The sequence below is a fragment of the Pelodiscus sinensis genome, chromosome 30, assembly GCF_049634645.1.
Source record: "Pelodiscus sinensis isolate JC-2024 chromosome 30, ASM4963464v1, whole genome shotgun sequence".
Lineage (NCBI taxonomy): Eukaryota > Metazoa > Chordata > Testudines > Trionychidae > Pelodiscus > Pelodiscus sinensis.
In genome coordinates, this window is record NC_134740.1 from 1117532 (window position 1) to 1144386 (window position 26855).

General features: G+C 53.8%; 3 protein-coding genes and 1 long non-coding RNA gene across 4 annotated transcripts in view; 2 read left to right on the plus strand and 2 right to left on the minus strand.

Moving 5' to 3' along the window:
- The window catches only part of LOC112547090 (uncharacterized), a 25005-nt gene extending 19468 nt beyond the window's left edge, over positions 1-5537 (minus strand). Inside the window, exon 1 of the long non-coding RNA XR_012898159.1 lies at positions 2857-5537. This is a non-coding gene — a long non-coding RNA (uncharacterized LOC112547090). The remainder of the gene's footprint in view (positions 1-2856) is intronic.
- LOC102457980 (Fc receptor-like protein 5) overlaps positions 1-8961 on the plus strand; it is a 12425-nt gene extending 3464 nt beyond the window's left edge. Inside the window, exons 3-7 of the mRNA XM_075912296.1 lie at positions 409-702; positions 2052-2354; positions 6428-6727; positions 7511-7852; positions 8826-8961. Coding sequence (XP_075768411.1) covers positions 409-702; positions 2052-2354; positions 6428-6727; positions 7511-7852; positions 8826-8929 — 1343 coding nt within the window. The 3' untranslated portion in view covers positions 8930-8961. The remainder of the gene's footprint in view (positions 1-408; positions 703-2051; positions 2355-6427; positions 6728-7510; positions 7853-8825) is intronic.
- Positions 8962-11098: 2137 nt separating this feature from the next.
- Positions 11099-16727, plus strand: LOC112544115 (T-cell-interacting, activating receptor on myeloid cells protein 1-like). Its single transcript, XM_075912297.1, has 4 exons — positions 11099-11297; positions 13226-13531; positions 14386-14715; positions 15718-16727. The coding sequence occupies exons 1-4, from the start codon at positions 11102-11104 to the stop codon at positions 15798-15800; spliced, it is 915 nt and encodes a 304-aa protein (XP_075768412.1). The 5' UTR covers positions 11099-11101; the 3' UTR covers positions 15801-16727.
- A 5258-nt stretch (positions 16728-21985) lies between these two features.
- LOC142821332 (uncharacterized) lies at positions 21986-26053 on the minus strand. The gene is made up of 4 exons (XM_075912216.1): positions 25898-26053; positions 24577-24729; positions 23612-23917; positions 21986-23019 (listed from the first exon to the last, which is right to left on the minus strand). Exons 1-4 carry the CDS (start codon positions 25926-25928, stop codon positions 22886-22888), a joined length of 624 nt encoding a protein of 207 aa, XP_075768331.1. The 5' UTR covers positions 25929-26053; the 3' UTR covers positions 21986-22885.
- Positions 26054-26855: the final 802 nt, after the last annotated feature.

Sequence of the window (26855 nt, forward strand, 5' to 3'; positions counted from 1 at the left end):
TTGCTTGGCCGGCCACAGGCAGCCCCGCGTCGGGCGATAAGAGTCAGGAGATCAGGAGTTCTCCGGCCAGTGTCTCAGGGGCGGCTGAAATGCTGCCCCTGGTGATGTGCCGCCCCGAGCATGTGCTTGGTTTGCTGGTGCCTAGAGCCGGCCCCGGGACAGGCAGCCCCAGTGTATCCCGCTCTCTGCTGCCTCCAGGCGGGCTCTGCCTGCTCTCTCCCCGCCCCACAAACCCCCTGCTGCCAGCCGGTCGCCCTATAACATCTGCCCCATGGCTCCTCCTGTTTGGTCCCAGGTAAGCTGGATGCCTGGGCTCCTCTCATCAGTCCTCTGTTCCCACTGGCTGGAACTGGCTGGGTGGGGGACTCTGGTCCTCTCCCTTTACCTGACCCTCTGCCTCTGTCCTAGGTCTCCTACCAGCCCCCAGTCTATCTCCGGACCGACCGTACACAGTGTATCTCCCAGGGGAGAGGGTTAAACTCCAGTGCGCAGATCCCAAGGGAGGGAAGGCTCCAGAATGCAGATTCTTCTATGGAAAAGGGCAGCAGAGCCCCAGCACTGTCTTACAGTCCGGTCCATATCCCATGCTGGAGTTCACGGCTGAGAAGGGAAGAGCTGGGACCTACACCTGTGCGCACTGGACACAGGGATCCAATCAACGAATCTCTGAGAACAGCAGCTCCGTCCCCATCTCCATAGCAGGTGAGCCCTTTTCCTGCTCTTGGATGGGCGAGTCCCTGGGAATCCAAAGCCCCCACAATACCACAGCCCCACCCCTGTCCTTGTTCCAGCCATTCCCAGCATCTCAGACACACGGTGATGCCTCAGCAGGTCCCCCCAGGGCAGTGGCAGGGCACTGCTGTGGGGAAGCTCACAGCACTATGGGTCCTTTGTTTGTAGCTAACTGATCTCTGCTTCCCAGACCCTCTCTGGCCTCAACTCTGTCCCAGAGCCTGGATCCCCCTGGCCCATCCCCCAGATGGCCCTGGGCTTCATACACAGGTGGGGGGTCCTAGCACCCAATCCCACCTACCCCGAACAAATTCTGTCCGGCTCCAAGAAACCAGCCACAGATCCCTGGTCAATTTACCCTCTGGACCTTACCCACAAATCACGCTGGGCCAATCCTTTAGCATCTAACAACTAAAGGTTTATTATCACAATAAAGAAAAGCACGAGAGTGAGGTTGTTAAAGGATAGTACGTTACATGCACCGAATCTCCCAGTTCTCGATGCAGGCTCTAGCAGAGATGTTACAGCTGCTGGTTTAAAAGTTCTTGTTGCACATCCTACGATCAGGATGGGTTCACAGGTCTTCCTGGCTCTTCGATCCCTGCACTGCTGCCTCTGGGATGAAGTGCTGAGCTGAGAACAAAATGGAGTCCCCCACATGGCCTATTTATACCTTCTTCCTGGCCTCTTCTGGTATGCAGCAGGTCACCTGGTCCTCAGCCTCTCTCTGCTGCAGCTCTTAGGTCTCCACCCTCATTCTTTAGGTGTGTCCTTGGCCCATTGAGAGCCATTGTCCCACAAGGCCTCGCTAATTAGCATGTCCACAGGCCCGGGCCCTGCCCAATGCTCAACCACATGCAGAGAAATATTCAGTATCCACACAGATTACAGATTCCTAACTACACACACAGACATTATACAACCACATAAATAGCGTACATAGGATTATCAGATAATAAGCTTCTATTCAATACCTCACATGGCCCCCTTCTATACCATTCCTGGGGCCAACACCCACACCTATGGGTGCAGCAGGGATCTGGCTGCTCCCCTCAAGATCCAGTAAAGTGACAAGCTGCCCCCCCCACCCCGGTACCCAGCAGGGGAGGCTGGTCCACAGGGTCCCACAGGGAGATCTCTGCTGCTCAGGGGTTGCCTGGACCAGCGGGGACGTGGTTCCCGGGCATGGAGCTGGGGCTGACTGGGGTCTGTGCCAAGGATCCCTCCCTGCTCTGCCCTCCCCTGGCTCCTCCTCTGCCTCTGTCACCAGCTGCCCACATTGGAACCGTCTCCTCCCCCAACCCCCTTGTCTCTTCCAGCCCCTCAGCTCACCGTGTCCCCACTGCGGCCTGTCTACCTTGTTGGGGAAGCCGTGACCCTGACGTGCTCAGCTGCCGGGGTGTCCAATCTGTCTGGGATCCAGTTCTACAGGGGTGGAGAGAAAAACCAACCCCAGGAAATTCCATCAATCCGCAACGGCTCTACGGCCTCCATCCAGCTGTTGAGTGTGGCCATGTCGGACGTGGGGGTGTACAGCTGTGAATACTGGCGCTGGAAAGATGAAAAGAAAGGACGAGACTTTGTATCGGAGAGGAGCCAAAATATCCCCATTGCAGTGACAGGTGAGCTCCCCCGGCTGCTGCTGTTTGCTGGCCCAGGGCCAGGGTTCTGCTCCATGCAGGGGGGAGATGCAGCCAGTCACTGAGCCAGATTCACACCCCCCGGGTCAGATTCACCCCCCAGTTCTGGCTCCCACAGTGGGATGGGACGGGGCATCAGTGTTACCGTGGGGCTGTGGGGTCCCAGCCTGCAGGAACGTTACAAACCTGGGGGGTATTTCATGTAACAAATCCCATCCCATCCCCCTGTCTGGTCGGTAGCAGGCCCTGGCGTCAGACACATCAGGGTGGGGCTCAGCTCTCCAGCAGCAGGGGGAGACAGCTGGGAGGGGAGCTCCCAGCCCTGGGCACTGCTGGGGGAGAAGTTTGCAGCCCTGGGCACTGCTTTGGGGAAAGCTCCCAGACCTGACGTCCCAGCTGACCAGAACCAATTCCAAGCCCTCCGCCCTGCAGTTTCAGCGCCGTACAGAGTGTTTCCCATGGACAAGCATCCACCAGCTCCTACCTGTTGAGTGTAGCTCTCCAGGCAGCTGTCCAGCAACGCTCTTAGTGCGCAGGGGCCAGGAGTCACTGTCGTGACGCCCTCACACGGATCTAGCTCTGTCGGTGATGATGACCAGAAGGCTGCTTGCGTGTGTGCTCCGTGCTGTGTGCACTCAGTCTCCACAGCAGATTGTGGGGGCACACGATACACATTGTGTAGATATGGCACAACCTTAGAACAGTCTGTTTTCCAGTCGGGTATTGTGATTTGGCGCTTGTGGTAGCAATGACAGTTCTTCTCTGTATCGTTATTGGTAGGGGGCTGAGTATTTTGGAATCCAGAGACAGGCCTTGTGACAGTGTGTCCCACGAGATTATGTGTATAAGAAGTAACACAAATGTGGAAAAGGGACATTACAAATGAGCCTTGATTTATAAATGTCTTGTAATTAATTACTACTCAGTACTGTCCATTCCTGTTATGGGTTACCTCACTGCTGGGTGTCACCCTCTGGGATACACCTTGCTGGGCACCAAGGAGGAACAATTATTTTTTTTGTTCCATTAGTTTCAGCGCTCTGTGACACACGGGCAGTTGACATAGATCAAGCTGTTTCTTATGGACATTGCCTTTCCGATAACCTGCGGAATGGACAGCGATCAATGTATCCAATATTGCTGTCTCAGGATTTAGCACGGGTATGCAGACACTAAACGAGATTGTTTTGAAAGACACATGTCTCAGTTCGGCTGCAATGTCACTGCCCCAGATACTGACTGGTGCTAACAGAGAATTAGAGAATGTGTTTACCCAATTTGTAGCTACCATGTAACTTACTTTTTTTTAACCAATTTGTTTTTCCCTTTTCTTCATGCTGCTTTCTGCCATCCATGGGTTGATTGAAATAAGGAAAGCTCATGTTTCAAATATTAGTCAGAGATTAGGATTAGTAGCACAGTGTGCGTGTCTGTTGCTTAACAACCATCTCTTCACTAAAGTTAGGAGTCATTTGCTGTTACATTCCCGAAGAGTTAAAATAATTACTCCATTCATTTCAAGTTGTTATGTTTTTAAAATCTTTCTCAAAGAAACAAAATCTCTGTTTTGTTTTCAATGGCTTTCGCTTTTTGAGGTTTCTGTAAAACTCATAACTTTTAACTCTTGACACAGAGAGTCAAAGTGAGAAGAGGCGGGGGAAGGAGGGTGAAGAGCAATTAAGGAAGGTAGTGAAACCCGAGCAAAGAGCGAGAAACTTTCAAAGCTGTCTTAAGCCACAGGCAGCAGCAGGAAATTCAGTAAATGGAGACAGACTACAAGAAAAGAGGGGTGTGTTTTTAGTTGAGCATGGAGGGCGGTTTGGTGGGTCTAAACAGTTGGGAATTTGCACCCAGAGTTTTTATCCTGGCTCTGTGAGGAGAGTGGGGGTAGTTACCTGCTCTTGTAAAAACTGGATTTGGTCCTCCGCTGCCTGTTGGTTTTGTCCACATCTCAAACAGCTTGCAGGAGCGCCCTTACATGCTGCAGTCAACCAATTTGGGGCACCTCCCTGTGTTAATACATCAATTCTACATGTTCACCTGCTCAGTCTTGGCTTTCCACTTTCAGATGCATTTTCATTCTCTCCCCTGAGATTACATTGCAGCTTCTGTCTCCCCATATACTCTGTGAAACTGTCAATTTTCCCCTTCATTTGATTTACCGATCCTTGGACAGTCTGGACAGACCCTCCCGGACACTGACTTGTCCCGTTCTGACAGGCACCAGTCTAGGTCTTTGTTGGACCGGAACCCGGCTCATCTTTCAATTGTGCCAGGGCCACCTTGTTTGATTTCTGTCCCCCTCCTTCAGGCACTGCGAAAGCACTAGATGTTTTGTGTTCAGTAGCAGGGGACGGCACCTTCTTCTTTTGCAAAGTTTCACCAGCTGTCTCCAAATCTCTGCGTTTCCTCTTTTAATCGTTCAAGCAGATCATGCGTCTGGGCTGCTTGTGCTTCCAGTGGCCTATTGACTGTGTTACCTCCTCTAGTTCTCTGATGTTTTCCTGTACCAGGGAGGCAAGCAGAGTGCCAGGCTGTTTAGCCGTCTCCGAGCCATTCATTGCAAAGTTCGGGATTTCTTTTATTACTGTTCTTTGGAGCCTCCGTTTCTACCATGGCTTTACACATACCAGCCCATGTCTCCCCACTTTCTGTTTTAAATTCAAATGGGCCCCTATTCCGGTTTTGTAGGTCCGTGTTTCATCAAACTCCATGTGGATCGGAAGGGAGGGGAAGAGGGGGTTCCCTAGCTCGTGGCTTTCTCTTATGCTAGATCGCGACTGCTACCGAGGGCAGCTCGCTGCTTACCGGATCAGAGGTTAGGGTCACCAATGTAGTTCTTCAGGCAGCTAGTTCGCAGGGGCCAGGAGTCACTGTTGCGACATCCTAACGTGTCTGGCTCTGTCGATGGTGATAACCAGATGGCTGCTTGCGCGCATGCTCCGTGCCGTGTGCTACGTAGACTTGCGCACTCAGTCTTCACAGCAGACCCCAAGGGAGCCCCCAAAGACCACAAACCGGATAAGGATCGCAGGCGCGAGGCCAGGTCTACTGTGAAGTGAAGTACACTCACAGTTATCAGTAGACTCTACTGAACCACCATGCATTAGTGCACCGTAACAAAGGAACGGCTCAACACAATGGAACACTTCCATTCCCCCCCGAACGGCATTGAAAGACTGTCCTACCCCCCCCAAGACACTACCCTATATACAGGTACAAACACATCACTGCTGACGTGTGAGGTTGTCACACTCTGGCTCTGCCAGACAACCTCCAATCACCTTGTGCCTTGTGATTGGATTAAACCGTCTCCGTCCATCATGTATCGACCTCGACCTTTTCCTGAACCAGTGTTAGTATCGGTGGGGAGGAAACATCCATCAAGCTGTTTATCTTAGATCGTTTTCCTGAACCAAAGTTAGTATCGGTGGGAAGTGAACATCCATCAAGCTGTTTATCTTAGATCCTTTTCTTGACCATGAGTTGGTATCCGGGGGAAGTGGGTACTGTTGTCTTTTCCAATGTGCCGTGTGTTTACAACTCATGATAAGTCCCATGACCAATTAGTCTCAGCCCTGGACCTGTTATCAATGAGTCTCAGCCCTGTTCATGCCAAGATCTGTGAGCAGGGGGCTGCTTTTGTGCCCAGTTTTGCTTTGCCTTGTGTTAGCCATGTTTTGTTCATTGTCAGCTAGGCCTCAGGCCAGGTTGGGTGCTGCAGGGGCTTCTGTCTTAGGCCTTTATTTTACTACAGAGAGATAAATCTGAGCTGGTGAGATCGGCCCCGCCCCTGCTATGTGATTCACCGACACTGGTTGAATGTGGGCGCACAACTGGCTGGAGAACCCTCCCCAGAGAGTAGCCGTCAGTGGCTCCCGGCTCCCAGCTGGGCGGGCCGAGTTGGTGGGGGGCACAGGGACCAGTTCTGGACACGGTTGTGTTCTACGTCACCAGCGATGATTTGATGATAGAGCTCCCCAGGGTGCTGAGGCTCGTCTCTGCCACCTGCCTCTCAAGTTGGACCCATCTCTCCCCCCACTTGTCCTTCCCAGCCCCGCTCCCGACCCCACAGCTCAGCGTGTCCCCACAGCAGCGTGTCTACATCACTGGAGAATCGATCACCCTGACGTGCTCAGCCGCGGGGGCGCCCAACAACTCCATGATCCGCTTCTACAAGGACGGCCAGACACTGATCCCCGAGGAACTCTGCCTCCGCCCGCACCAGGCCACCGCCTCCGTTTGGCTGTCGGCGCCGCCGCAAACCAGCACCTACACCTGTGGGTGCTGGAGAGTAGAGTCCGGGAGAGAGATCGAATCGGAGAGGAGCCGACCCATTTCCATAGCAGTGACGGGTGAGCCCCTCTGTCTGCTGGGGTCTGCTCGCCTGGGTGGGGTCTCTCCTCCAGCCATGGGGAGATGCCGCTTGGTCCCTCAGCACCACAGCAGGACCCACCGGAGGCAGTTTCTACCCTGTCTCGGCAGCATCATGCCCATGGGCTCTGCTGGGGCTGGAGGGGGCATCAGAGCTGTTTTATGGTCTCTAGTGTGGTGCCTGGTGCCAAGGGAGTGGCAGGACCCCCCACTCTTGCTCTGTGTAACACCGGTGGCAGAATCCACCCTGGGACCTCTCAGCCTCAGTGCGACCACATGGGGCCGTGCCCCCCCAGCCAGTGTGTGAATTCCACATGCTCTAGGCAGCCCAGCCCAGCTAGGGAGTCCCTCACAGAGAGACCCTGCCCCCCTGCGGGATAATGTGGGCCCAGGGCAGGGCTGGGGTTTAGCGAGGTGCAGGGCATGTCCCACAGAGAACTCTCCAGCCCCCTCTAGCTCCTGACACGAGTTTGGCCTGGTAACATCTGCCCCTCTGCTCCATCCCAGGGCCTGAAATGACCCAACCCGGCTCCCCCTCCTCTGTCTCTCTGCTGGATCCAAGTTGGGGCACCACAGTGTATCTGAGGGAAGCCACCCATCTCCCAGCTCAGATCTCCCTCATTTCTGTGCCAAGACCCTCTGGATCCTGAAGTGAAGCAGGAGGCTCTGGAGACAGAGCGTGGGTCTGCTCTGAGTACATTGAATTCTGGGCACCAGCTCCACTTTGTCCCGCGCTGACCCCTCCCTTTTCCTGCTCCCCACAGGTTCCTCTTCCAAGCTGGCACCGAGTGGGGATCCCCCGTCTGGACCTGTGAGCAAAGGGCCCCCCCTGCTCCTCACCTGCACGGCCCCCGGGGACACCGGCGAGCGGAGGTTTCACTTCTACAAAGACGGACTTGAGATAGTCCCCAGGGGCGCAGGGTCTGAGATCGACGCAGGGGAGCCCAGCTCTGGCTCTGTGAACGTCCCTGTGACCCGCGTCCTCAAGGCCGGTCCCAGCAATATGGGCGACTTCACCTGTGGGTATGAGAAGAATGTGAGCGGGAGGTGGGTCCCGTCCCCCAGGAGCCAGTCTGTGAACATCCCCATGAGTGAGCCCAGGACAGGTGAGGCATCCCTAGCTCCTTCCTTCAGCTTTCTGGGTGGCTCCCATTGGAAGAATACGGTCCTACCGAAGTCTCCTGGGAAAAGGAGGTGGGATGAGGTGAGAGGTACAGATAGAAGTGTCTGACCTCCTCACTGTGTCATTATCAATTGGAGCTTCTGAGAGACCTTTGAAGCTCTTGGCTCCTTATCTCTCCTCTGTACTTAATCAAACACCCCTTCCTATGCCTCCCTTACCCAACTACACCTACGGAGATGTGGGGTTGGGGCAGTTGGCAGGGTGCTGGAGGAGAAGCCGACTGGGAGAGACAGACACACGGATGAGGAGGAACAGGGGTCAGTGCCCACCAGACCAACAGGGAAGGGCTGGGGGTAGGTTTCACGTCTCAGTGCCTGAGATCCAGGGGAGTTTGCCATGAGATATTGGAGAGGTTCCACAGAAGAGCAACAAGAATGATTATCGGTCTAGAGAACATGACCCATGAGGGAAGGCTGAAGGAATTGGGTTTGTTGAGTTTGGAAAAGAGAAGATTGAGGGGGGACATGATAGTGGTTTTCAGGTATCTAAAAGGGTGTCATAAGGAGGAGGGAGAAAACTTGTTCCTCTTGGCCTCTGAGGATAGAACAAGAAGCAATGGGCTTAAACTGCAGTGAGGGAGGTTTAGGTTGGACATTAGGAAAAAGTCCTAACTGTCAGGGTAGTTAAACACTGGAATAAATTGCCCAGGGAGGTTGTAGAATCCCCATCTCTGGAGATATTTAAGAGTAGGTTAGATAAATGTCTATCAGGGATGGTATAGACAGTATTTGGTCCTGCCATGAGGGCAGGGGACTGGACTCGATGACCTCTCAAGGTCCCTTCCAGTCCTAGTGTTCTGTGATTCTATGATTGTCGGAGGTGCAGACACCCCAGGTCTTGCCATCGGCTGTGATACGCGCCTGCTGGTTCCACGCCTGATTCTCCTCTCTCTGCAGCTCGTGGCTTCCCCTGGGCCCGGGAGCTGGTGGTGGGCGGCGCCTTCTTCCTCATCGTTGAACTCATCTTCCTCGTCTCCCACTGCTGCCTGGGGTCCAGCTGACTGGCTTGTCCTGCAAGTAAACAAACCCCTGCAGCCTGCCCTGGGCTGTCGCACGACTGTGTCTCTCCAGAGCCTCCACTCCAGCTTCTACCGGCCAGAGTGAGATGGGAGAGCTTCTCCCCACAGCCCCATCTCTGAGAGGTTGCCCCCTTCCACTCACCACCAGCCCTTCCCCAGCTGGGCTGCCTCTCCCACCCAGCCTGGCCTGGCCTCCAGCTCTTCCAGAGCCATCTGGGTTGCTAGTGGATTGTGAGAGGAGACACGGGTCCCTGGTTTGACCCCTGCTGTGTGTTTGTCCCAAGTCTGGTGCGACGTGGCTGGGGGAGGTGTCTCCGCCAGCCTGTGGTTCTGTGCCTCTACTTGTGGCACTGCCGCATGTGGCTGCGAAGTGAGAGGCCTCAGCTATGCGCCTCTCCTGGAAATGTTTGCTTCCGGGAGCCCTCAGCAGGGAGCTCGGCCGTGCCAGGGAGGCCGGGCAGCTGGACGTGTGAACCAAGCCTGTGGGTGATGAGGGGCCTGAAGTGGTGCCCATCCACATCGCAGGAGCTTTGCTGAGAGTGTTCGCACCAGCCTGTGAGCAGTGGCAGCCACTGGAAAAGGATGGAGTCCTGCCTGGACAGTGGACCCCTCGTGTGTCACACGGCGCCCTGGGACGTGCGTTCCCTCTGAGAGAACAATGGGATCCACTCTCATGGGCCAGGGATCCTCTTTTCCCAGCCACTTTGCTGGGATCTGAGCCCAAAAGCACGGATGGCCCCTCCTGATAAAGGCTGTGTCCCAGAGGCTGAGAGGGGAGAAGATCGTTCCGTCCCTGCTACCGCACTGTGCCCGGAGCGGTGTGATTGCTCTGCGTGGTTGGATTCCTCGCCCTGTTCACCTCCTCCTCTTTGCTTTCTTGCTCTTATGAATAAACCTTCAGACGTTACGTGATAAAGGCTGGGCCCAGTGAGCTCTGTGGGGTCAGATCTGAGCTATAAACTGATGTGGGCCTGTGGCTGGTCCCCAGGGACGGGGAGAACCTGGGTGGATGTGGTGGGGCCAGTTTTCACCACCTCCCAGCGGTACGAGACGTGGCCCTGAGGGTGAGCACAGGAAAGCTGGCGTGTCTAAGGGGGTTCCTGGTGGGACTTTGTGCTGGCTGGTGTGCTGAGCAGAAGGGCCGTGTGACTGGTTCACTGGCCCTAGGGGGAGGATCCCCAGTCTGGGTGTAGCCCTGTCTTAAAGCAATTTACTTTAATTTCACCCACTCCGCAGTCCCCTGGAAACCCACTGTACTACCCCTGGTGTGTCAGTCTCCAGGGATGTGTGATCTCTCTATGCTTTATACAATCCCTGGGGGAACCCCCTTCAGTGCAACAGCCCGTTTTAGGGGGGCACCTTGTTTGGGGGCAAAGCCATAGAGCCATCCACATCCTGAAACTGCACAGCTCTGAGCCCTCCGTACTCCTGCCGTGCACTGCAGAGAGGTGAAAATGGGTTGGGAGGTCGGGGCCCAGTGGGAGGGTCTGGCTGGGTGGGGCAGAGGGGACTCACAGCTGGGGCCCCCCCTCATGTCAGGACCTGGCACCACAGCGCTGATGATGGACCCAGAGGCCCTGCGGTGATTTCTCCTCCCATGACATGTCCCCCAGCCGGGTCAGTTCTAAGACTCTCCCCTGTGGGGATGAACAAAGAGACGGGAGAGCTTCTCCCCACAGCCCCATCTCAGCCAGGCTGCCCCCTTTCTGCTCCCCTCCCAGCTCTTCCCCAGCTGGGTCCTTCTCCAGCTGGGCCTGGCCTGGCCTCCGGTTCCTGCTCCCCAATACAGGATCAGTCCCATCCCATGGGGTCAGGGCTTGGGGACTGGAAACAGTCTCCAGCCATGTCACTGCCCTTCTGCTCTAAGGCTCCCGGTGCTGCAGCAGCGTCTCCGGCCTTAGTGCAACAGACGCCTGCTGGCCCAGCAGTGCAAGGGGTGTTCCCAAGGCTTCGGTAGGAATGAGGGAAGCCCACCATGGGCATCCATAGGCCCCTGTGCTGGGGTCAGATCCCTGGCTGGTGTAAGCCGGGGCTGCTCCTCTGAGGCTGCTTTGCACACGCTAAGTTCCTGAGGCTGCTTCCGAAGCTTCCTCCCTCCACTTCAAGAGCCAGGAGCCGAGCACCCAGCTCCCAGCCCAGAGTCACCGGCTCAGCATGGAGTTAGCTCGCCTTCTGCCTCTGCTGGGTAAGTGCCCCCTTCCCCCATCCCCTCTGTGTGTCTTTTGTCCAGCAACCCCCCGAATCCTTCAATCTCAGTGCACCCCCTTTCCTTCCCCAGAGCACTCACCTCCTCTCTTCTCTTCTCCTCCAGCCTCTCTCCAGAGTCTCCCCCGGCCGGTGTCCCCTGCAGGTAACAGTGTCTCCCTTCCTCATTCGGGTGCCCATGCTGTGGGGGGAATCATGGGGGTGAAGCTCCCCGCATTCCTTCCTGTGGAGTGTGAAATTGAAAGGAAGGGGGGTGTCCCTGTGTGCCCTTTGGCCAAGCCTTCCCTGGACCAGGCTGCCTAGTTTTCGGGCATCTCCCATGCACCTGCCCCAGCAGCAGCTGCTCCGGTCCAGAGACACATCTGAGAAGCAGGTGAGTCAGCCCGGCTGATGGCTGCTTGGTGGGTTCCAGCCCAGGCTGCAGAGGGGAAGCTACCCCCATCCCCATGGGGCTACCCAGCCCCTCACAGGCAGCCCCAGCAGAGAGAGCGAGGGCTGGACGGGCCATGGAGTCTGAGCTCCCCCTCCCCATGGCACTGAGTGCCCCAGGGGCTGTGTGTGGGGGGTGGTCTCTCTTCCCTGGCTCTGGGCTCCCACACGTCCTGCAGTGATCCCAGAGGAAATGTGATGGGTGGAAAAACTCCACCTCCTTCCCCCACTTCCGCCTGAGCTTCCTCACTTCTGGTCAGTGCCTGCCAGCTTCTAGAAAAGGGCTGATGGTCGGCTGATGGTTTCTCCCCCCACTTCGGCCTCAGCCCCTGGAGGGAGACCGTGGGGTGAACGCCTTCATGGGCATGGGGCTCAAGGCTTGAACCATCCTCATCAGCCGCCTTCCCTCTCTTTGCCCCCCACTTCCTGCCGAGGGCAAGGGCGGGGATCTTGGGGTGTCCCGAGCGGCTGGAAGCCCCTCCCACATGCAACGTGTGCTCCCCCAGGGTGCAGAGAGTGAGGATGCCGGAGCTGCCCAGGCACATGACGGACGCTCCCCACCCCAGCTGTATCCTAGGTTCTTGCCCTGCTCTCTGAATTGCTCCTCAGCTCAGTATGGGTCTGCTAGACACAGGTGGTGGGGCAGCTCCAGAGGGAGCAGGCTAGGGGGCAAGGGGTGTGACGTTGCCCAGATTGGGGGAGCTGGCCTTTGCCCAGCCCCGTGGAGGGAGGCTCAATCTTGTAGCGAGAGTCTCCCAGCACTCAAGGTGCTTAGCGTCACAAAGGGAATGGAAATTTGATAGTCGGCAGCTCCTCAGTTTCATGGACTAAGATGCTTGTGAATCAGCAAGGAACATGAGAACATCAGAGCAGCCAGATGGGGTCAGACCAAAGGTCCATTCAGCCCAGTGTCCTGTCTGCCAACAGTGGCCAATGCCAGATGCCCCAGAGGGAGTGAACAGAACCGGGAATCCTCAGGTGATCCCTCCCCTGTCACCCACCTCCAGAGAAACTGAGGCTAGAGACACCATTCCTACCCATCCTGGCTAATGGCCACTGATGGACCTAACCTCCATGAATCTATCTAGCTCTTTTTTGAACCCTGTGATATTTCTAGCCTTCACCATATCCCCTGGCAAGGAGTTCCACAGGTTGATTGTGCATGGAGTGAAGAAAAATTCCCTTTGGCTTGTTTTTAACCCGCTGCCTCCTCCTTTCATTGGTTGACCCCTGCACACGTGAGTCTGAAACGCTCCCCAAGAGCCCAGCAGGAGGAGGGGGCTGGTTTCAGGGTCCTTGATGTGAATCAGGGAGACCCCAGGCTGACGTGAATCCGCAACATCTCCAGACAGATCAATGTTACTGTGCTGGAGCTCGCCGACATCCCTGGACTTAATCGCACAAGTCCCCCAGCCGAGCTGCCCTGGGCAGGAGCTTCCCCTGAGATACCCAGCAGGGAGATCTCGGCTGCTCAGGGGTTGTCTGGCCCGGTGGTGACATAGTTCCTGGGCACGGAGCTGGGGCTGGCTGGGGTCTGTGCCCAGGATTCCTCCCGGCTCTTCCCTCCCCTGGCTCCTCCTCTGTCTCCGGGGCATCAGCTCCCCACGTAGGAAGCGTCTCCTCCAACCCTCTTGTCTTTTCCAGGCCCCCTCCCAACTCCCCAGCTCACCGTGTCTCCGCAGCATCTCGTCTACCTCCCCAGAGAAGCCGTGAACCTGACGTGCTCAGCTGCTGGGGCGCCCACCCTGTCCGGGATCCGGTTCTTCCGGAACAGCGGGGAAATCCTTTGCATCGAACTCCCCTCCCCTCAGCCCAGATTCACAAGTTCACTTGATGTGTCAGACGTCTCTGGCCCGCAGGCCGGAGAGTACAGCTGTGAGTCCTGGAGGAAGGAGTCTGGGAAAGAAATCACATCTCAGAGAAGCCGAGTCATCACCATCGCAGTGGTGGGTGAGTCTCCGACTCCTGCTCTTTGCTGGTGCCCTGGAGGGGAATCTCTCCACCATGTGTAGAGTGAGACAGCCCAGGGACAGGACAGGGTCAGCCGACCACTGGGTCAGTTTTGGCCCTTTCTCTGGCTCCTCTGCCTCGTGTGTGGTGGGGGGTGTTTTGGGACCGCTTTGGGGCTCCTGGCTCAGCATCCCATTTGATAACTTGGAGAGGTTTCACGGGAGACACCCCAAACTCCCCCATGGTTTGGTCAGGGTGGGTCCCAGTGTGAGACACGCCACGGGGGAGAGGCCTCCTGTGTTGGCCAGTAGGAAGGCACAGCTGTGAGGGAAACTCACAGCCCCGGGCACTGCCATGCAGAGGTTGCAAGGCAGACGGAGCAACCGATTCCAAGGACCCAGCCTTGATGTTTCTTCAATGATTGCTTTTGGCATTGGGCTCAGTGTCTGGTGTCACCCACCCCCTGCCAAAGCAACAGCCTACAGATTCCCTGCTGCCTTCCTGTAGAGGAAGGGAAGGTGCCGTCCCCCGAACGGCTCAGCCCCTGTGGGCAAAAGCAAGGCAGAGCCTTGTCTGAAACCTCCCCAGAGAGGTCCCTGGTGCCAGGTCTGTGCCTGGCTGGTGTTCACAGGTGAGAGAGAGACACCCCCATCCCTTTCCCCTGTTGCGCCCTGTCATCCGTTCCCAGTCTCTGAGAGAAGCGAGGGACACTGTTCCTACCCATCTGGTCGAATAGCCATTGATGGACCTACCCTCCAGAATCTATCTGGTTCTTTACTGAACTCTGTTAAAGTCCTGGCCTTCATCACCTCTTCGCTTTGTCCCCTGCCCTGCCCCTTTGCTGCTCCCCACAGATCCCCCTCCCCAGCCGGAGCTGAGCGTGGATCCTCCGTCTGGAGTAGTGAATGAAGGGTTTTCCCTGAACATCACCTGCATGGCCCCCGGGGACCCCCGTAAGCGGAGGTTTCACTTCTACAAGGACGGAGCTGAACTTGTTCCTGGGGATCTGGGCTCTGAGATCAGCACCGTGGAGCCCAGCACCGGCTTTGTGAAAGTCTCTGTGGTCAGCATTCGTCCCAAAATCACTGGGGAATTCACCTGCGGCTACGAGGAGATCGTGGGCAGGAGGTGGGCCCTGTCCCCCCCGAGCCAGGCTGTGAACGTCACCGTGAACACCAGCACAGGTGAGACCTCCTTGATTCCTTCGTTCAGCTCCGTGGTTGGCTCCCAAGGGAGGGGAACCGTCCTCCACGGCTCTCCTAGGAAGGGGAGGTAGGAAGATGCCACCTACAGATAGGAAACCAAGTGGAGATGAAATTCCCCCTTCTCCCCACGCGCCCTTTCTAGCTTTGGCATGTCCATGGCCCCAGTGCCCTCCTATCTGTGCTCCTCACCTAGTTGTGAATGGACTTAGCCCCTCTGTGCCAAGCTGAGATGGGGTAGAATGGAGGCAAGCAGAGAGCACACCCCAGGCAGGAGCTCAAATACCCAGCAGGGGAGGCTGGTCCCACTGGGTTCCCAGCAGGGAGATCTCTGCTGCTCAGGGCTTGCATGGCCTGGCGGGGACATAGGCACAGAGCTGGGGCTGGCTGGGGTCTCTGTCCAGGATGACAGCAGTTTTCAGGTATCTAAAAAGGTGTCACAGGGGAGAGGGAGGAAAATTGTTCTCCTTGGCCTCTAAGGACAGGACGAGAAGCAATGGGCTTAAACTGCAGCAAGGAAGGTTTAGGTTGAACATTAGGAAAAACTTCCTACCTGTCCGGGTGGTGAAACACTGGAATAAATTGCCCAGGGAGGTTATGGAATTCCCATCTCTGGAGATATTTAAGAGCAGGTTGGACAGACACCTGTCAGGAACGCTCTAGGCAGTGGTTGGTCCTGCCATGAGGGCAGGGGTCTGGATTCGATGACCTCTCGGGGTCCCTTCCAGTCCTAGTGTTCTGTGATTCTATGATATTTGTATCCATAAGTCAATTTCATAAAGCATGGTGGCGGGGGGACGGATTGTCACATGTCCCTCCCCTCCTTGAAATGAGGAGTAAGCTGTTATAGATGGAACATGCCATAGACCCCACAGGGTCCCGGAAAATTTACTGCAAGGGCAGATTCTTGTGGGTGTATCCAAGGGCCGCCTGCCTCTTCTCATGTCCCCATCCCTCTCTTTTCTTTGTTTGCTGCATGAATAGTGTCACACTCTACCCACGATATTGTGCTGACAACAGGCGGCGTCTTGCTTCTTCATGGAGTCCTGGCTGCTCTCCTGTGCTAGAGCAGGAGGAGGAAAAGAGGTGTATGAAAAGGGGCGAGGGACTGCTCGATCCAGCTGCTCCTTCGACATACTCTAGCCAAATCCTGTGCTGTACTCACCAGTGTAAACAGCTCAAAGCCATTAACAGCCCCAGAGCACTGTGCCGTGGGGTGGGTATGGAGACCACATGTAAAATATGCATGGCAAATGAGGTGTCTTGCGTTCAATGCGAAAGCAAAGTATAAAGATAGGAGTAAGTTTTCACATGTCTCTCGGCTCACAATCTGTTTGAATAACACCTGATGTCAAGGAACGTTGATTCAAGGCCATCAAGCAACCTTGAATCCAGCACTCTCCAGACAGAGAGGGAAAAAGGAAAATGTATGAGACCCTGGATCCTGTGGGCATGTTGGCTGCTGACGTCTCTTCTGACTCGCTCCCCGAAACACTCCCTTGCTTGCTGCTTTAGGAGAAAGAAAAGCCGTTCTCGGGCTCTGATTTCTGTTTTACTGGATACGCCAATGGGCCTGACACGAGCTGATCATGCCTGAGTCTATCTGTGACCACAATTAGCCGGTAATGAGTTGGCTGTTAATCAGTATGTACTCAGCGGGGTGCAATTATACTGATTGCGGAATGCCTCTTTGATGAAACCTGTGAGCTTTGCTAACTCCTAGTATTTTATCCGTGAAAGTGACCGTTCATAAGTATCCCTGGTGCTGCTGCTGGGGCAGGTTCCACAGGAAGGGGGAGGACTGACCCAGAGGGCTGACCCAACGAGGGGCTGGCACCTGGGGGCTCCCGTTCCTTGCAATTGCAAAAACCCCGGTGTGTGAGGAGGGAGATCCCCATCATGACCATGAGCAGCTTGGTGGCAGGAGACATCGTTCCCTGCAGGCGGACACTGGCCCGGGAGGAATCTGGAGAGAGGCTGAAAATGTGCAAAGAGGGGACAAGATTGTTGGGGAGGGGATGTGGCTGCAGACAGCAGAGGGAGGGATGGGAAGGGGAAATTCCCACTACACAGTCCTTCTCCTTGAGCTTTGCTCACCCTGGGTGCCTCCCCACACACGTGTCTCTGTTCCCCACACATGCTCGGCTGCCCCTGGGCTCACAAAGTCCAGGATCCAACACGAGATGAGGGGTGGATGGAGCTTTTCAGCTGAGGGCTGGTCTGAGAGCAGCTTCCCCATCCCCTGAATGTGACCGGTTGATGGGCATCTGGGTCATGGACCTGTCTGTGCAGCACATAGTGATGGGATCATGTAGAGGAACATGCACGGCCCTGTCTTGCCAGAAACAACAACGTCTGCTTCACCCAAAGTACTGATGAAGCCAAACCCAGGCCTGGCTCAAGTCTGGTGCATGTAGCACGCAGGCAAGGCTGTGGGGTTGAGTTGCAGGAGTGTTTTTCCACAGTCAGAACAGTGTGACCATGCCAAGAAAACAGAAAGAACTGCACTTCGCTTATTAGCAATAAAATGTGCCAGGACCAGAGATAGCCATAGAACTGTTAACCAAGCAGATATTTTGGGCCAAAGAAATGACCTAGACAGATTGGAGGATTGGGCCAAAAGAAATCTGAGGAGTTTCAACAAGGACAAGTGCAGAATACTGTGATTGGGATGTAAGAATCGCAAGCATTGTTACAGGCTGGGGACCGACGGGCTAAGCAGCAGTTCTGCAGAAAAGGCCCTGGGGATTGCAGAGGATGAGAAGCTGGAGATGAGTCAACAGGGCGCCCTTGTAGCCAAGAAGGCAAATGGCATATTGGGGTGCATTAGGAGGAGCATTTCCAGGAGATCCAGAGATGTGATTATCCCCTTTATTTGGCCCTGTGGCTATGTCTAGACTGCAGGCTTCTTTCGAAAGAGGCTCTTTCGAAAGCATCTTTCGAAAGAGCCTCTTTCGAAAGATCGCGTCTAGACTGCAGGCGGATCTTTCGAAAGAGAAATCCGCTTTTTCAAAAGAGAGCACCCAGCGAGTCTGGATGCTCTCTTTCGAAGACGGCCTCTTTACATTGAAGAACGCCTTCCTTCGAAAGAGGAACTTTCGAAGGAAGGCGTTCTTCCTCGTGAAACGAGGTTTACCGCCATCGAAAGAAAAGCCGCGTTCTTTCGAAATAATTTCGAAAGAACGCGGCTTGAGTCTGGACGCAAGGGAAGTTTTTTCGGGAAAAGGCTACTTTTCCCGAAAAAACCCCTGAGTCTGGACACGGCCTGAGTAAGCCACATCAGGAGTGTTACGTCCAGTCCTGGGTCCCCCACTACAGAAAGGATGTGGGCGCAATGGAGAGGGTCCAGCAGAGGGCGACCAAAATGATTAGGGGGCTGGAGCACATGCCCTACGAGGAGAGGCTGAGGGATTTGGGCTTGTTCAATTTACAGAAGAGAAGATTGAGGGGGGATTTTAGAGCAGCCTGCAGCTCCCTGCAGAGGGGTTCCAAAGAGGCTGCAGTCATGGCAGGTGGTAGAACGAGGAGCAATGGTCTGAATTTGCAGTGGGGGAGGTCTAGGTTGGAGATTAGGAAAAACTATTTCCCCAGGAGGATGGGGAAGCCCTGGGATGGGTTCCCTAGAAAGGGCGTGGAATCTCCACCCCTAGAGGTGTTTAAGTCCCAGCTCTGGGCTCCCACAGAGGGTGTGTCTAGAACTCGGCAGTTTTGTCGATGGCGGTAAACCTCATTCTACGAGGAATGACGCCTTTTGTTGGCAGAGTTCTGTCGACAGAAGGCGTTATTGCATCTACACTGTCCTTTGCGTCTACACTCACATGTCGACAAAGCGGCTTGCTTTGTCGACAGAACTGGATGTAGTCTAGACGCTCTTTGTTGACAGAAGCTTTGTCGACAGGATCTGTTGGCAAAATATCTGTCTACAAAAGCCTGAATTCAGAGCGTTCAGGGCCGGGGCACAGATGCAGCAGCACACGGCACCACATTAACAACTGAGCTGCAGCAACCTCAGAGGAAATGCAGTGGGTGGGTAAACTCCCCCTTTCACTTCCTGCCAAACCGCCTGATTTCTCTGTGAAGTCTTGAGCTACTGAGAGGCAGGTCTCAGTGGCAGTTTCTGCATTTTCCCCGCTCCTCTGTCTCTGTCCGGATGGCGAAGGGGGCTGATTAGTCTGCTGGGAATGAGGGTCGTGCGGTTGAACTATTTACATCAACAACTCACTCCCCTCCTGCTTTTGCATCCCACTTCCCACAGGATGGAGACAGAGAGACCTGGTACCCACCAGATCGTCTTGGGGCTCTGGCCAGAAGTGACAGGATCCCCACATGCCGCGAGCCCTCCCTGTTTCCAGAGGCCTCCATAGATATCAGGGGCTGGGGCTGTTGCAGTGGAAGGGTGATGGGAACAAAGGCAAGTCCTGGTGACTCCCTCCCCACTCATTGCCCCACACTCAATGTGAAAGGAGCAATTCCCACCCCCTATCCCACCTCTCTCTCATGTGTTTGGGGAGATACTTTGGTTCCAGAGGTGAAGGCAGAGGTTCTGGAGAGAGTACACAGCTCAGCTGTAGGGGTGTGTCTAGAGTAAAGGGTTTTGTCGACAGAAGTTTTGTTGACAGATACTGTCGACAAAGCTTCTGTCGACAAAGAGCGTCTAGACTACAGCCAGTTTTGTAGACAAAGCAAGCTGCTTTGTCGACATAACAGTGTGGACGCAAAGGACAGGTAGATGCAATAATGCCTTCTATCGACAGAACTCTGTCGATAAAAGGCGTTATTCCTCGTAGAATGAGGTTTACATACATCGACAAAACTGCTGAGTTTTGTCGACGTTATGTTGACATAACTCAAAGGCAGTGTGGGCGCAGGTATAGTTTTGTCGACAAAAGTCCACGTTTGTCGACAAAACCCTGTAGTCTAGACACACCCTAGGATACATGACATGACACTAGAGTGTGTGTGAGAGAGAGACAGGCTGTGGTTTATTTGCCCTGGTGTATTTCCCAGATTGGAGGTGAGCGCTAGGTGGAGAGATGAAGCTGGTTCAAATCTGCCCAGGATCATCTCTTCCACCCCTTCTCCTCATTCTGTCATAGCCTTTCCCTCACCTCTGGCCACTCTGCCTCTGTTATAGCTCATGCAATGGCCCCCACGCCATCTCAGGAGCAAATGATACACAGTGTATGTGCCAGGGGACTGGGATACCTTCGCCTAAGCTGCCTTTGGGGTACAGATTCTTCCATCCAAAAGGGCAAAAGGGACCCATCACAGTCTAGCACCCTAAAGTAGGATCCAGGCCAGAGCTCACAGCTGAAAAGGAAGATAGATCATCCAGCTACTGTCACGAGATTGAATCTGGGAACAGTGACAAGTGAAATCCTGTTTTTTCCTGCTGCCTGGTGGGAAAGTTGGATCCCATCCCAAAACTTCAGAGTAGTATACAACTTGATATAATTGATCATCTTCTATTTTTGACAGGTTTCTACACTCAGTTAAGGGTTTATGCCCCTCCCCCTTTTCTCCTATTTAGAGCCATGTACATGTTTGGTGCCATCAGTCAGTTTTAGTTTTAAGGGGTTGGTTGTTTGGTTTTTAAATTTTAGATAGAGAAATGCCTGTGTTTTGGAAAGAATTACCTTCATTTAAAATAATCCATATTTTTCCCCTAAATTGCTCTTTGCTCATCTGTCTTTTAAAATCTCTGTGCCCTGTGCCACTAAACACATGTTCTGTGTTGATATTTTCAAGTCATGTCTTCTCATATTTCTTACTATTTTTAATAACTAATGTATGTTTACTTGTTTAATTTAAAATAACCTTTTTGCATTTAATTTATTTATTTAAAACAACCCTCTCTTTTGCTTTAGAAAACATTAACGCATGCTTTCAACTCTAGTCATTTAAAAAAACTCCTTTGCCTTCTCTCTAACCTACTTTTATTATACTCTATTTTTTAAATTTCTCCCCAATTCTCTTTCAAACTGAGCATTATTTTTTTCTCAAACCAATCTTGGCTTCTCTTGAAAATGGATCGAAAGATCTCATAATTGAAGCACACAACATTGTGGCCGATCAAAAAAAAAAAGTGGCTGTGGGTGCCAAATAAGCGGGTGGGAGATAATTCCTGAAGAGGGCGTGGCAACCTGTCAAAATACTTGGTGACAAATTATGTTGAAGTCTATACTACTCCTTAGCTCTAATGCCTTTTCTGAGTGGGGCCACTCCACACAACTGAGACGTGCAGTGGCTGCCTTTGAGGGATTCTAGGGCACAAACATGGAACACTGACAGGAGACTCCCATCACTGGGGTCCCAGATGGGCACTGCCTGAATCTCATACCGTGAATGTTTACGCTAGCACCTGCCTGGATTCCTCCTGTATGATTTCTTCAAGAAGAAGATTGGTTTCTATCACATTAATCCAACCTCCTGCCACCAGCAATATTCCAGGGTTGCCCACTACCCATATATACCCTGGGTACCACCTTTAATATGGAGTCACAGACAATCCCCTGAGAATCTCCAGTCCATTTCTGCACACAGAGAGACTGAACAGAGTGATAATGGTCACTTACTCCAAATATCAAACCATATGTGGGTTACGCCAAAGGGAACACCTGCAGCCAAGTCTGTGATGCATTCACAAAAGGTTTATTTATTAGTAAAAAAGAACAAGCACGTTATCTGTAGGTTAATGCATGCAAACGGATACACATCAATTTACTATCTAAATCCAAGTAGTGATTGTTTCTATTGCTCTTCCAGTTCAAAGGCTCTTTCTGGGCACATCTAGAAGAGTGCCTTGGGGATTTCTGGATTCAGTTGAGAGTTTTGGCCCTTCCATGTTCAAAAAGGCAAAGCTGATTTTTTTTCTTCTTCTTAGGGGCTGTGTCTACATTGGCACCCCTTTCCGGAAAAGGGATGCTAATGTAGACTTTGGAATAGGCAAATCCGCGGGGGATTTAAATATCCCCCGTGACATTTGCATTAACATGGCTGCTGCTTTTTTCCGGCTTGGGGAAAAGCCGGAGAAAAGCGCCAGTCTAGACGTTATTCTTTGGAAAATAAGCCCTTTTCCGGAGGATTTCTTACTTTCAAGTAGGAATAAGAAATCCTCCGGAAAAGGCTTTATTTTCTGGAGAATAACGTCTAGACTGGCGCTTTTCTCCGGCTTTTCCCCAAGCCGGAAAAAAGCGGCAGCCATGTTAATGCAAATGCCGTGGGGGATATTTAAATCTCCCGCGGATTTGCCTATTCCAAAGTCTACATTTGCATCCCTTTTCCAGAAAGGGGTGCCAATGTAGACACAGCCCTCCTGTGGCAAACGTGGTCATACTTCTCTCCAGACTTCGTGAGCATTTACTGTTTCAGAGCAAATACTTAAATATCACCTTAGAAAAGGGGAGGGAAAGGACATGGGAACAGCCCGGCAGCCTTTGCGAAAGTTCTGCGACATCTTGGGAGCAATCTGGCCCTGAAACAAAGTTTCTGTGACGGTGTGGGAGAGCCTGCATGCCTTGGCAAGAATTGGCGATGTCTGCCTTGTCCACAGTGCAGCTTTCTGGCCTGTCTGAAGTCTGGTGCGCCAGCGCACACAGGCAGGGCTTGGGTTAAGGGAAGCTGTGAGAGTCAGGAAACGTTTTGTATGACAATGCAGAGTAAGCATGGTACACGGGACCATGTCAGGAACTCACCACAAGCAGCCTTGTACTGATACTTCTCTTTCTGATAAGCAAAAAGTACAGATTCAGCCATGAAACTGTCAACGTAGCAGCAACATCGGAGTAGCAGGATGGGCCCCAAATAGGACATTGGGTGTTTGGTGTATCCTACCCACACATCATCAATTGGTAAATATTATTAGAGCGACTGTAGGGAATAATTCTGGACAGCTGGATCCAGTGAAAACAAGTCAGAAGATTTATTACACACAATGCTGGTGGAGTGCCAACCAGGGGTTAACCTGGTGAACACTGGTTAAACAAAATGTTACAATAGATTATATCGGTGGCAGATAGACAGAGGAGAAGCAATTTGATAGGTTCTAGCAGCAAGACAAAATGAGCACGTAAGCCAATAACCTATGAAAGATTACATAGCATCTTTGCCCATCGCCAATTAAACATCTTATCTCGAATACAAATACTTATTCCTAACAAGCTAAATAAGCCAACATAAACGAGACAGAAATTTTAATGGCAACTATGTCTTTTGGAATTATGGTAAATCTACTGTGGGATGATATCGCCCCGCCTTGAAGTGATCCTCGGTTTCCAGGCCCGTTATCTAGGATTAAAGGAAGACTGTGAGAACAACCTCAGTAAAGTTTGTTTTGGTACCAGCCAGTGTCTTATCTGGATGCAGCCCCTTGGAATGTGGTTGGCAGGGTGACCAGGGTCATGTTAGCTGTCTGTGTTGTATGTTCCCAGGCCTATCTCAAATTTAGGATTGAATAGGGGTTCTTAGCAAAATACCATGGACTGCCTCAATTTACCCTGCAACGACCGAGTCTCTCTTGGCTATAAAATGGGCTTAGTAAGAACAAGCGAAGGGAAGAAACGGGCAGGATTGACCCACACATCCTGCTCGCTGTAACTAGAAGTAAATAGTTACACCAGAGATCCACTGCCTAATCTGCATTTCTCTGTCGACAGAGAGGTGTGGTCTAGACATACTCTAGGAGGTGCCCGGTTTCTAGGTCACTGATGCATCCTAGCTAGAAGGGATATGGGGGAAGATTTTTTTTCAGCTCCACTTCGTTTTTATGTCTAGATGATGTTGGTCATTTTGTCTGACATCCAAGGAGAGTGCCTGGGGACGGGTCTTCTCCACTGGGAGCAACACAGGGAGCTGGTTAAAGAAATCAGGGACGTCTCACCTGTCACAGTCATGAACTGGCTACAGAGGGACGGAATCCACCTCCCATTCATCTTCTCCTCGTACCAGCAGATGTAATTCCCGGTGAAGTGGGGACTGTCGTGTAGGATGCTGAGCACAGAAACCGTCCCAGACCCAGTGCGAGGCTCCGTGGGCCTGATCTCAAACCATCGGCCCTCAGGATGAAGATTGACTCCATCCTTGTAGAAGTTAAACCTCCGCTCAGAGGCGTCCCTAGGGGCCGTGCAGGTGATGTTCAGAGAATGCCCTTCCCTCACCGCTCTCAGCACTGGCTGGGGAGGGGGATCTGTGGGGAGCAGCAAAGGGAAGGGGTCAGCAGGGACAGGGCAGGTGAGAAAGTGGAGACGATGCCCAGAATTCAATTCATGCTCTTTCTCCAGTGTGAGACCCAGGCTAGGGGTGGGGACTGCTACTTTAAACACCACATGGGGCTGGGAAATAGGAACCAGGACAGGACAGATTTTCCTACTAAATTGTCTGATATTTATGGAGTCCTCTGCAGATAGGGAGGGCTCAGGGCACCCGGGGATCCCAGTGCAGATGGGGTAGGATGCAGGGGCCCCCCACAGTGCTCCAGGGGCAAGTGAAGCCCCTGGCTGAGATGCTTCCTCTGACCAGCATGTGGAATTGGTCCCAACAGCTTTGTGACCCCCTAGGAGGTAGCCGGGGAGATCAGGACTGGGAGAGGGGGAGGAGGTGGCGGGGCTCTGGGAATCAAGGGGAAGTCTTAGGTGCACAAGCAGGTGACACTTGGCAGGGATCTCTGGAAGGACTGTGGAGGTGAGAGGAAAAATGGGTTTCCGTCAAACAACCCAGCTGAAGGGCTCCTGCTATAAATTCAGGCAGCTTCTGTATCTCACCTGGGGTTCCCCTCCATCCCCAGGTCCCTGCCACCTCCCCTTCTTCTGCATCCCCAAATGGCCAGAGATGGGGCTGGGAACAGACCCAGGCGGGTGATGTTGCTGGAGGGAATTTTCCGGCCATCACTGGCGACCTGGATTCCGGTCGTGTCGTCTGTCCCAGCAGCGGAGCACATCGAGATCCTGGCTTCCCCAGCGACGGAGACAGACTGTGGCGAGCAAGCTATGAGCTGGAAGGCTGGAAAGAACAGGGGAAGATGGGCTGACATTCAGCAAACAGGCACTCTGTGTGTGTGTTCAGCCATGCACCAAGTTTGGTTTCCCATTGCACGGCGGCAGGGGTGTGCAAATGTTGCCTTTGCTCCCGAGTGCATAAAACGCTCGCCACCCCTCTGGGGGCAGGAGCCCTGGAGATCTCCACATGGGACATGGGGAGCAGAGCCGGGACAGGGAGGCTCATTCATGTGCCCCAGAAACCCCAGATCCCCTGTCACCATGCAGAGACAGCAGGTGAGCTCGGCTTAAGCGTGCCAGTGTCCTTCACGCACTGGGGGGTTTCCAAAGTCCCAGCACCCTGCCTTCTCTGGGGGACAGGGGGTGCAAAAAGTGAAGGAGGAATGTTCCACTGCCAAGCCCCCAATCCCACTGGGGCATGCGCCCCGTGGCCCCCTGCCATGGTCAGGGCAGAAGAAGGGGGGATCCCATCAGCTGACCTGCCCAGCAGTGGCGAGCAGGCACTGAGCAGAAATAAGGAAGCTCAAGCGGATGTGGCGGAGGGAGGGGGGAGTTTTCCACCCATCACATTTCCTCTGGGTTTTCTGCAGAACCTGCTTTTACTGCCCTGCTGGGCAGGGCTGCGTCTGTGCCCATGAGCCCTCGGTGGGAGCCCAGATCCCCCCACACTGATCGACCATGCCTGGGGGGCTCAGTGACATGGGGAGGGGGGAGCTTGGTCTCCATGGCCTGTCCATCCCTTACTCTCCCCGCTGGGTTCCTGTGAGGGGCCAATCGCACCCATGGGGCTGGGGGCAGCTTCTCCCCTGTGGTCGGGGCAGGGACCCCTCAGATGGAGCTACCAGACAGGCATCTGCTGGGGTCACTTTCCTGCCCTCATGGGTGTGACTCAGAACTGGAACTGCCACTGCTGGGGAGGTCCCACGAGTGAGGCCTGTGAGTGGGGAGGCCTGGCCCAACCAGAAGGTGACAGGGGGGCACCCTGGGGTCTCTCCTCCCACCTCACTCCCAGGGTCCCTCTCTCCCTCCAAAACACCATGAGCCACAGAGGCTGTCCTTACCTGCGGTGACACCGGCCTGGGGAGACTCTGCAGAAGGGGGTGCAGAGCTGGATGTGGGGCAAGTCTCCAGACAGACACACCGAGGGGCTGGGGGCCGAGGGGGGCACTTACCCAGAAGAGGCAGGAGCAGAGGCCGCGCCATGCTGAGCCGGTCGCTCTGGGTGGGGATCTGGGTTTTCGTTTGTGCAGAAGGAGAGGAAGAGGTACCTCTGTGCTGAAAGATACAGAGGAAGCCACATCCTCAGGCGTGGTCACCGCTCAGCTCAGGGGCTGCAGAGAAACCAGAGCCTTGGCCACAGGGTATGCAGAGGAGAAGGGACTATTTCCTGGGGAAGTGGGGGCAGTGAGTGGGGTGGATGGAGCAGCAACACCAGCTGCCGGACACCCATAAGTTTTCAAAGGAACCTGGATGAATTTCACTGGCTTCCACCTTACAGGGATCTAGGTCTAGATTGAAGTTGGTGCCTATTGACACCAACTTGGGACATTTATCATTCATACCAAAGATGTGGAAACTAACTAACTAATTAACTAACTAACCAACCCACCCCATCTCCTGGTCCAGCTGTGGCCATGGTGGGTCTGTTTTAAACTAACATTTGAAGGTTCAGTACCTTCACGGGAAGTGTGGCAGAGATGGCGAGGGAAGGGTTTGGGGAGGGTTTCCAGTCCCCAAACCACCAGCCACCAGATGTCTGTCCACCATAGAGGAACTGCTGGGTTGGGATCATTTTCCCCCTTTAATCTGCTTTTTGGCACGTTAAATCTATTGGTTTTTGGCTGGAGTTTCTCGCGATCAGAAAGACTCACGTAATGGGTGGCTGGACAAATTCCAGCTCTTCCCCCCATTGGTGCAATTTCACACCCCGATGTGCCAGCCTGTGCCCCACCCTGTCGACCAGGATTGTTGGTCTGATGATTGTGGTTCATCACTGATTGTATCTGACCGGGAGATATGAAGGTTCTGGTCGCAATTCAGGCGGCAGGGGGAGCTAACACAGAGAGTCCAACACCAGGAGAGGACTCTCAGGTTGTGTGGCCAGTGCGCGTGGTTTTGTAGACCCTGAAA